General features: G+C 31.0%; 2 protein-coding genes across 6 annotated transcripts in view; one reads left to right on the top strand and one right to left on the bottom strand.

The window, feature by feature from the left end:
• Positions 1 to 2,230: 2,230 nt before the first annotated feature.
• The window catches only part of LOC127735953 (myotubularin-related protein 10-B-like), a 50,227-nt gene continuing 42,228 nt past the window's right edge, over positions 2,231 to 10,229 (bottom strand). For all 5 annotated transcript variants that reach the window (XM_052246412.1, XM_052246414.1, XM_052246415.1 and 2 more), the window contains 3 exons: positions 9,943 to 10,092; positions 8,868 to 9,040; positions 2,231 to 6,301 (listed from right to left, as the gene is read on the bottom strand). In XM_052246412.1, coding sequence (XP_052102372.1) covers positions 5,477 to 6,301; positions 8,868 to 9,040; positions 9,943 to 10,092 — 1,148 coding nt within the window. In that variant the 3' untranslated portion in view covers positions 2,231 to 5,476. The remainder of the gene's footprint in view (positions 6,302 to 8,867; positions 9,041 to 9,942; positions 10,093 to 10,229) is intronic.
• On the top strand, positions 7,458 to 8,781 carry LOC127735961 (complement C1q tumor necrosis factor-related protein 3-like). Its single transcript, XM_052246429.1, has 3 exons — positions 7,458 to 7,608; positions 8,014 to 8,082; positions 8,363 to 8,781. Exons 1-3 carry the CDS (start codon positions 7,524 to 7,526, stop codon positions 8,764 to 8,766), a joined length of 558 nt encoding a protein of 185 aa, XP_052102389.1. The 5' UTR covers positions 7,458 to 7,523; the 3' UTR covers positions 8,767 to 8,781.

Below are 10,229 nucleotides of genomic sequence, written 5' to 3'. Positions count from 1 at the left end.
TTAGTTTTCTTTTCCTTGATGTCACTGGTGTTCAGTTGTCTCCTTCGTTATGGAGTATATATGCTTCCGATATGGTTCCGATTTGCAAGGTTTTTTTTTATTCTTATAGATTTATTGATCAAGATTTCAATTACGCTACTACTGTCAAACGATTGCGTCTTGTTTTTTTGTTTTTAGAAGTATATCAATATGCATATTTATAGTGAGAAACAACAATAAAATGCTACTTTCATTTGATTTTTTTCTGTATTTAAATGCTGTACAAAAGTCAATTTTGGACACTGCAAATGATCGTTTCTACCTGCAATGTTAATTACGATTTGCACGAAATTAACTCCAGGTACAGTCACTGATATTAGAGAAAGACCGGTGTGATTTCAATACTAGTTGAATAGTATTTTGATTTGCTTTTTGCAAGTTTTTAATAGGTATTATTTAAATTGTTTTCCATGTACCTGTGTATTCGTTAAGTCATTAAAAGGTTGGGTAATCTTTTTGGAAACTTCTATTATGTACCCTTTGTTATTCAACTTATCGAGAACTAAAGCAGTCGAGGGTTGAGCGCTCAGGAATAAAGTTAAATCCAGCCACAATACTGGGTCATGTTCATGCGTCTATCCCAAATCAAGAATCTAGTCAAGGTTGACCTTATTTATACCTAAATGATGTTTGTTTATTAGTAAGTCTGGTGTTTAACATGTTGTATAGAAACTGATGTCTCATTTAAGTATAACCAAACACAAACTTTAGTTCATACAAACACGGAAGAAACCCAATCTTTTAATTACTAACATGCTAAATATGACAATTCAAGGTTTATACCCCTCATTACAATTCTAGATGCATGCAAGTTATCTCTGGCAGTTATTCATCAATCTGTTTTTTTCGCCTGTGACAAAAGTCCCAGAATGCTAGACAACGGGATGCTAATCCCAAGGTAGCGTTACTTATATTTGTATAAAGTTTTATATTTCAGAAGGTAGAATACCTGGCTACTTCATACCTCTTATACAAATGCCTTATATAGTTTCAGTCTGTCATGTCCATTGTGCTTGACCTCATATTCATGGTTCAGCGCCTGCTTAAAAACTGTATAGTTGTTTTTTAACCTGAATTTCTAACTTATTTTGAGTAACTATATAGATGGAATCTTTGCAGAGTCTACATGTCCATCTAATAGGGTTCACCTGAATGTGACCTCATTTAATGGATTAGTGATCAAGGTTAAGGGTTTGTGTTCTTGTCTGTGTCTCTGATACTAAAAGCAATACTAGTAGCTCAACTATATTTGGTGTATGGGATGATTGTAAAATGAATGTGTCTGTCTGTCAGGTTTCAACTGACCTTGACCTCATTTTTATGGTTAAAGGTCCATGTTAAGTTTTTGTGGTTTGGTCTATTTCTCAGATACTATAAGGAAGTACACCACTAATTCATGGCCCCATTGCTTTCTATGTTAAATTCCTCAATTTCAAGCAGGCACAGCTCTTTTAAGTTCAAATAAAGTGACAATCATTGCATGTCAAAGCAACACTTCATGGTGCCTTGTACTGAAAAAATCAACATACCTTTAATGGCATATAAGAAAGAACTGGTTCCCGGACCTTCGGATGTACCAAAACAGGTACTTCAGATCTGACAAACGGGCAAAATGTACCCTCTTTTTTAAATTTGATGCAGTTTTTTTAAGATTCAAAATTATAAGTCAAAAAGTGTTCTACAATGATCACCAGTCATTCAGCTTTCATTCCATACCAAAAATGCCTAAATATTCTACATATTTTGAAAGTTACACTCATGCGTAGGAACTATTTTGTGTTAAATATGTACTACTTTCTGGTATGTGCTTTCTGGCCGGGCCCGAATTAGTGGTGTTACACCATAAGCAATAAATCAGCTGTATTTGGTGTATGGTTTGATTTTAGGGTGCACATGTCGGTCTAGCAGGTTTCATTTGACCTTGTCCTTTTTCTTGGTTCATTGGACAAAGTTTTTGTGGTTGGGTCTATTTCTCAGATACTATAAGCAATAGGGCCACTTTATTTGGTGTATGGACAGATAGTTTGGTGTACATGTCTGTCTGACAGGGTTCATTTGACCTTGTCCTCATATTCATTGTTCATTTGTTAATGTTAAGTTTCCAAGGTTACATTTCTTTCTCAGGTACTATACGATGGATACTATATGATGCAAAAATTGAACATAGCCTGGGAACTTAAATTGTCCACAATTTCATTATATTTTTTTATTTATCATACCACAAAAATGGTTTATTTTTTTACATAAATAATTAACTTTAAATGAGAATAAGTAACTGATCAACAGAAACAAAATATAAAATATATTATTGTTTTATCATAAACATGTACATGATTATAAATAATAATACACAATGTGCTTACATTTAAAATGTGAAAATATGACCATTTTCATTGTATAAATACTAATGCATAACACCTTTATAAACATCTTTATTTTATCATATGGTTTATACCCAAAGTCATATAGGAGAAAAAAATCACTAAAATTTAATACCCAGCGATTACATTTTCCATGGGTCAATGTAAATTTAAAATAGGGATGTTTTAGTACCCGGTACTCTTGAATAACAAAATATTTTAACAGGGTTATTTACATTCTCCAAATACAATACACTTAAATAAACTAAATCATCACTAAAATAACTAAGGATATCTAATAGCACCTAAACAAACATAAATGGAAATAAATATCAAAATGATAAATTGGCTCAGTGCTCAAAACAATTATTTCAATCACTTAAAGGGGCATTAGCTGTCAAATTTATGTTCACCGATTTGACTCAAATTCTCATATTCGACTCATAACATACTTAAACGGATATTCAAATTATAAAAAGTCTAAAATAATCAATTTACGATGCATAGACTCGATAGTATGTATCAGCATTTTGTGTGTATTTTAGTCTAGATGCTTTCTAATTAACCATCAAGGTGACCTTTGTAGACTGCTGACAGTCATATAACCTGATATAAACATAAACATAGATATAAATAAATTGCGAACTCATGCAATTGGATTTTTTTAGGTCTGTGTGATTTCATATTATAGGATAAATAAATATGTTAATAATCATTTCTACCTGTATAAGAATGAGTTTTGCGAGATCAAATCAGTCAACCAAATGGTTTACCCTTGTTTCACTTTCAATGTTTACACTCTTTTCCATTTAATAGCTGAACACGCCTAGTTTATGTGTAACCTATCTCTAGCTATAGGGATCAATTAAAGTTCACATGAATACGGATTCAACGAGGTCGACTTATTCACTTGCAAGTGAATATATATCATTAGCGATGTTTCTTTGCTTATTTTGACGAAACTGAACCAATCTGGTTGTTAAAAGCGAATTATTATTTCATTATTTCACTTTCTTAAATGATTGAACAAAAAAAAATAATAGTTTAGTTTTTTATATCTCGTAGCTAATGCCCCTTTAAGTTTCAGACTGTCCCATCTAACAATAGCAATGCAGGTAGAATAAAATGCTGTTGAGTTATTTCAAGCAAACTGTTACCAGAAAGACTAAGTATCCATTGTAGGGTATCACCCTGACCTTATTTTTGAAAGCATAATTAGTGGGTTGGTTCTATTACAGCCATTTTACATTTTCATCTTAAACCTGTTTTGTAGAATCCATTGTGGACAATACATAACTACACATAAGATAGAAAACCATAACAGTTTAACTTAGATCCAATGAGTACATTTAAGAAGAGATTAGTTTTTTAATATCAGCTATTCAAATCCTTTAAGATGAACCCCTAGTGTAAAAGAAACATGGTCTACAACTGAACTATACTGAACATAGTGGAAATATTCTAATTCTTGCTTACATATGTGACTTGTAACTTTTAAATAAAAAAAATCCCATAAAATGAAATAACTGCAAACGATTACAGAATAATAACATGACTTTTTTTCTATATTCAACTAGAATAAAGAAAGATTGTTTCACAATGTACTAGAAAATAACACACTTTGAACAATCAAAAGAATAACTGTATGCATGTCGTACATTGTTCAATCCACATATACTGATAATATGGGGATCAATTAATTACATGACATCTTCACTTTAATTTATGATGCAAAATGTTTATGATGTAACAATGAACCTTGAAACAAACAATATTAATATAAATTTGCAAATTTCAAACTAATTCCTGATTTTATGGAATTGTCTGGAGGGAAAACAAGCATAGTAAACTCAAACAGCCTGAACAGATTCATCCAATCAATTTTGAGCTTGATTTGGATAAAACAGTGTATTTTTTATCATTCTTTTGAATCATTCTGTTCAAAAATATAAAAACTACAATTGGAATGTGTGAGTTAATTTTTTTTCATCTTGGCTACAAAGGATGAGGTATGATAAGAACTATTTTTTGACCCCTGAAATTACAAAAATGATATGACAAGATCTCAAATAAGGCTACTTTGGCAGTTCATGATGTTTTGCAATAAATGTAAGAATTTTGAAGCCCTAATGCTAATCTGTAAGACAAAATTCAAAATATAAATACTAATATCTGAGAGAAAAAGGGGGTTTTATCATACCTCCCTTTGTAATATGAGGTTTTAAAATGTATGAATATTTTTTAAAGGACCTGGATGGTAGAAAGTGTACTATATTTAGTACAAAAATCTGTGTAAATGGGATTTCTCACTTATCTATCCATGATTCTGGATGCCTACAATCACTTTGACCTAAGTTTCATGCACCTCAGCTTCTAAACAAAAATTATAAATTTGCTTACAAATTTTGCTAAAAAAAGTTGTTATAAAAATATAAATTTGTTTTAAAGCTCATATTTATGCAAAGTTAACTCATTTTGTTAGGAATTCATTGGTAAATCAAAAATTATCATTATGTGAAAAGAAAAAAGAAAGGATAACTGAATTTTGAAATAGCATTTTCTTAAAACTTTTTTTAATAATTCTGTATACCTTAATATGTAACTGTCTACAACAATCAATTGTAAAATGAAATAATTGTAGTTACTCCCCCTTTCCACCAGATTCTACAAATCTTTAAATAAATCAAAACTTTCTCTATATTGGTATACAGAACAAAGGTATAAGATCAGACAATATCGATTTCAATGAAAATGAACTGTATTTCACCACTAAAGTTTGCCTATTTCAATAAAATTTGAAATTCAATATGTCTGACAAAAATTTTATACCCAGAATTAACTCTTAGAGAGCTGTTGAAAATAATGAATGTTTGTTTAATATAATGTCCCTTTAAAATATCAAAATATACCGGTATCCAATTTGCATGTTTTGCAAACAAAATGAAAATCATATCCTCCCACTAAATACATTATTTTGCTACAAAAGTCCTACTGAATAAAATCTATGAAAGGGGAGATAATTAGTACTTTTTTAATCTTCAGAATCTCTGCAATCAAGAGGAGATAATTAGTACAGTTTAATCTTCAGAATCTCTGTAATCATTGTCGATCGCACTGTTCTGTAAGTAGACACTTATAGGTGTAAAAATTAACGATGGTTTGTTCTGTGCTCTCGGACCCGAAGAAAATGGAAATGATGAAGTCAAATAAGTACTGTCCAACATATTATCATGTTGGTCCTTCGGTTTGTCTGAACTAAAAATAAGATTACTACTCGGTCTACGTTGATGACACTTGGAATTCAGTGACGACAGTCTATGTTGGAGGTGGATAATTTCTTCCATCATGATACATTGTTGAAAATACTGAGCGGGGTTACCTCCCCCTACAATCTGTGCCGGGGTCTGCCATCTTAGGTAACACTGGCTCCACAGTTTTATCACAGATTCACCAATTATTGGATTTAAAATAGGAGAAGGCTCATCAGAAAAAATGTCTGCATTAATGTCATCATAATATTTTCCCAACTTAAAAACATAGCTAGTATTCCTAGTCAGACTGCCATTCAAACTGCTTTTGTCAGACATTGTGTCTTTTACAGGACCGTTCATTTGAGATTTACATTTCAGTATATAAAGTGGATTATTAAACACTGCTTGATCGTCTTGACTAAACTGGACATTCCAACTCCAAACAGGTGGAAGTCGGAACTGACGCATCACTCGGTTGTCCACATTAAACCTTGACCTCTGATGAGGACTATCAAACAGAAATGATTCAAAAAGTCCAATTTGTACACTGTCCCACACGGAAGTTAGATATGTCTCAGTAAATGCAAAGGACGATGGGAATTGTTGAAGTAGTTGCCAAACACAATCCAAAAATAACAAAAACACTGGCACCTGAAAAATATAGAGAAGAGTTCAATAAATGGTTAAGATCTGATTGAATTCTTTGTAACAAAAGTTTTATAAGGTTCACAGTACCAGTGGTTCATATTGGTTTACAGTAATTATAACATAGACACTATACATTCCACTAAATCTAGTGCTAAGACTTGTATGGAACTTACAGTGAGATGTAAGCTTAAGCTCTGCGTTGAAGGCTTAACCGCAACTTCTGTGAAATGAACAGCAGCAATATTATAAGTGTGCTATTTTTTGTTCAGGGTTTTTTTAGGGTGTGTGAAGGGTGTTTTTGTTATGTTTAAGACACCATCCCCTTCTTTGAGAAACCATACATTTGTTGGAGAAAATCCTGAGTGATTATAAGCAGTACTTGTAACAGTTTTCTACAACAAGATTCAAAGTTATAATTTCCCAACTTAAAAAAAAACATAACTAGCTAACATAACTTGTCAGGCTTTCATTCACTCTGCTCATGACAGACATCGGTTCTCTGATCTAGACCAAGCCTTCTTCTTTCTGATTTAATTGTGAAACCATATTGTCATCATAAAAACATTTTTAGTTTTACTTTCAAGTTACTGGTAATCAATTCTCCTTTTGCACATACTTTTTATTACATACCATAATTTCTTTGTAACAAATCCCCAGTACAATTTGTTTTTACCTGATGACAATATTAAGAAAATTGCTCAGGAAAAGGGACAGGTAAAAAAAGAATATTTAAAAAAAACAATGTAATGATTAGTGATAGACATTTTTGTACATATATTTTCTTAAATTTCCTTAAATAAAAATGGCATCATAAAAATGTTGCAGCAAACACAAAATAATTTTTCCTAGAATTATATAGTTTCTGAATCACTACATACTACAGTTAAAATTTTAGCAAAATGTGGCTGATTGGATAAAAATAATTTTTTTTGGTCAAAGATGGATCTTACAGTACTTGTTCCTGGAACAGCACGGGATCCATAATTTAAATGCAAATTTTGGTCTGTATGAGGTGATTTCTTGTAGAAATGCCAATTTTTTTTTTCATTCTTTAATATGCATGTAACATTTTTACATGAATGGTATATTAAGCATATCACATTACATTAATGATACCTTAGCATGTGATTTGGTAATCATATAAAGGTATAAATACCTTGTGGAAAAACACAGTATGTCAACTGAATAATCATTCATACTAGAGTTATATCCCTTGACTATCAATATGAATTTGTCAACAGTGTCTGTTCTGACTGTGATCTTGTTTGGACTAATGAGTAAAATCCAGGGATCTTGTGACTCTAAACTAGGTATTTATAACATTTTGACAAGTTTCAATAAATATATGATACATTGCTAGTCAATTATTTTTTGTAAGAATGTGAGTAAATTTGTACCATTTATGCATACTTTTTAAGCTCATTTCACAGTGTTCATTTCTACAGAAATGCTCTTAAGATTTAAAATTATACACATTTTAGAGAAGAAAAAACCCAAATCAAAACAAAATTTGTACAAGTAGTTACTTTACTAACTTACATACAATCATTATTGTTTGTAAAATCATAGGACTTGGGGGAAAAACAATCTCTTATTACCAATATTTTACTATAACTATTTCATAAAAATTTTGTTACAATATGATCAATTGCAAGAAAAGTACAAAGGAAAGATTATTTCTGTTTTTTCTTGAATATTTATTTCTGTACTTTCAGAAAACAACCTCTTCAAAGATCTGCTTAATATGATGTTGAAGTTAAAAGGATCAGGTAGTTGTCATTCAGGTGGGTGTCATTCATTAAAAATTCATTATTTGTTGTTCATAAGATATTTTTAGACATATGAATATTTCTAATCATAATGATATTGTCAAAGCTATTCAAATATTTACTTCCAAAATCTTATTTTTAAACAAGCTTTAACTTATTTAAGATGTAAAAGTTTTCACAATTTTTCATTCACATGTAGAAACCAATAGTAAAGTACTCAACCGTCTGCATGTTCAATACAAAATTAGAAGCACCCAAAATGGATCTACTTATATCTTATTTGTTATAATTACAGGTAATGGAGGTAAAGGTGTCCCTGCGTTTTCAGCTTCTCTTTCTAGTACAAAATCCTACACAACCAATAATAATGTAAAATTTGACAAAGTATGGGCAAATATTGGAAACGGTTATGATGCTGACAGTGGGATATTCACTGCCTCCCAGTCTGGGGTTTATCAATTTTCTTGTACAATAATGAGACATGCAAATTATATTCGAGTTCACCTTTGGAAAAATGAGGTAAAGACAGTAGCAATCTGGCCAGGTTCTACAAAAGACTATGCGCCTGGTACACTCAACTTAGTGATGCAGCTAAAGAAGGGTGACAAAGTATTCATACGAAATGCCCAGAATCAACAAATCTATAGTGAATCTGGAAGTCATTTCAGTATGTTTTCTGGATTTATGATTTCAAATTAAAATGTTTATCTTTAATATTAGTTTATGTTGTTTTATTTATAAGACTTTTTATTTCCAATCCAATAATGACTATGAATAACTTCAGAAAAAATTGCAATTACCCTTTCACTGTTGCCTTGCTGTATCAAGTTATTGTGTTTCTGGAATGGGTGTCCCATCATAACCCACTCTCTCTGTACCAAGGATTGGAATCCTACTTGTGTACGGAAGTTAGGGTCCATCAGAATCTGAGAAAGACTAGACACAAGGCAAGCAAAGTTCCTGCTGTCAAATTCTGTAAAATAAAATGTCTAAAAGTACTTCCAATCAAAGTCTTAACAATATTTCCCTCCATGAATGTAAAAAAAAATACAAAATCCTGTATATTGGAAAAGACATTTATCTTTGTATTGGCAATCATTTTGATTACCCAGAGTTACTGTATACTTGTTATTTTACAGTTTTTTCATATATCATTCTAACAGCCTCCTGTTCTTAAAAATGTAGACTTTAAATGGACTGTTGTGTGTGACTTGTCAGTCTCCAAGAGGATTTTATTTGGAAAATAAGCATAAATTTTGAATACTTTTGGTTTGAAGTCTTTTTCATTAGTATTTTACAATGTCTCAATTGCTTGTACCATACATCCTCTTATTAAATCACCAACTTCCTGACTAACATATTAATCTATTGCAACAACTTGTTTAACTGAAATAGAATACACTGTACTGTGATTCACTTTTTTTTGTAAATAATACCGAATTTATAGGATTGAGGAATAAATATTTTTTCATATAAAAATAGCAAGATGTGGTATGATTGTCAATGAGACAACTCTCCGCCACATACCAAATGACATAGAAGTTAACAACTATACATTTATTAGATATCATGCTTTTGACAAGTTCTGCATATAAGCCTATAGGAAATTTTGATTCCCCTTCACTCAGGATATCCATAAAATTTAGTACCCAAAGATAATTATCCACATTACAAGCTGTTCACCTACCTCTGACAGATTAGTTTTTTTATTATTATTATTTTTTAGGAATGATGATCATGAAACTGAAAAAAATATACAAAAAAAAAAAAAGGTTTGAAGGAAGAAAATACTAAAAACAAAACATTTAAACAAAAGTGTTTGTAACATGGTTTCTATATAAACAGCTTGATATCCATTATATGACCTTCACATACCTTTAATCACAACTGTCTTTTGTTTATTGACAATAGTATCCATTGTCTCTATAGAAACAGCCATACACTGGGATACTAATGATAGCCATTTAGAGTTTTCCAAACTTGACATCCAGTTTATATCTTGTACTAAAAAGTCCTTTTCAGAATCTGAAATAATAAAACAGAAGTTTAAGAATTATCGTATAACGCCAATATATCACCAGAATGAAAAAACATGATGTGTGTTTGTCAGTAAAACATTTAAATTTTATGTGAGAAAACACTTTCCAAGAATAGTATTGGGT

The sequence above is a fragment of the Mytilus californianus genome, unplaced genomic scaffold (genome assembly GCF_021869535.1).
Source record: "Mytilus californianus isolate M0D057914Y unplaced genomic scaffold, xbMytCali1.0.p SCAF_3, whole genome shotgun sequence".
Classification (NCBI taxonomy): domain Eukaryota; kingdom Metazoa; phylum Mollusca; class Bivalvia; order Mytilida; family Mytilidae; genus Mytilus; species Mytilus californianus.
The sequence above is the reverse complement of the archived record's forward strand: the minus strand, read 5'-3'. Positions and strand labels throughout refer to the sequence as shown.

What these genes read in the sequence shown, in the direction of transcription:
- LOC127735961 (XM_052246429.1), top strand. Translation starts at nt 7,524, where the DNA reads ATGAATTTGTCAACAGTGTCTGTTCTGACTGTGATCTTGTTTGGACTA. An exon ending in ATCTTGTGACTCTAAACTAG is followed by an intron (nt 7,609 to 8,013) that starts GTATTTATAACA and finishes CTGTACTTTCAG; the next exon opens with AAAACAACCTCTTCAAAGAT. An exon ending in ATCAGGTAGTTGTCATTCAG is followed by an intron (nt 8,083 to 8,362) that starts GTGGGTGTCATT and finishes TTATAATTACAG; the next exon opens with GTAATGGAGGTAAAGGTGTC.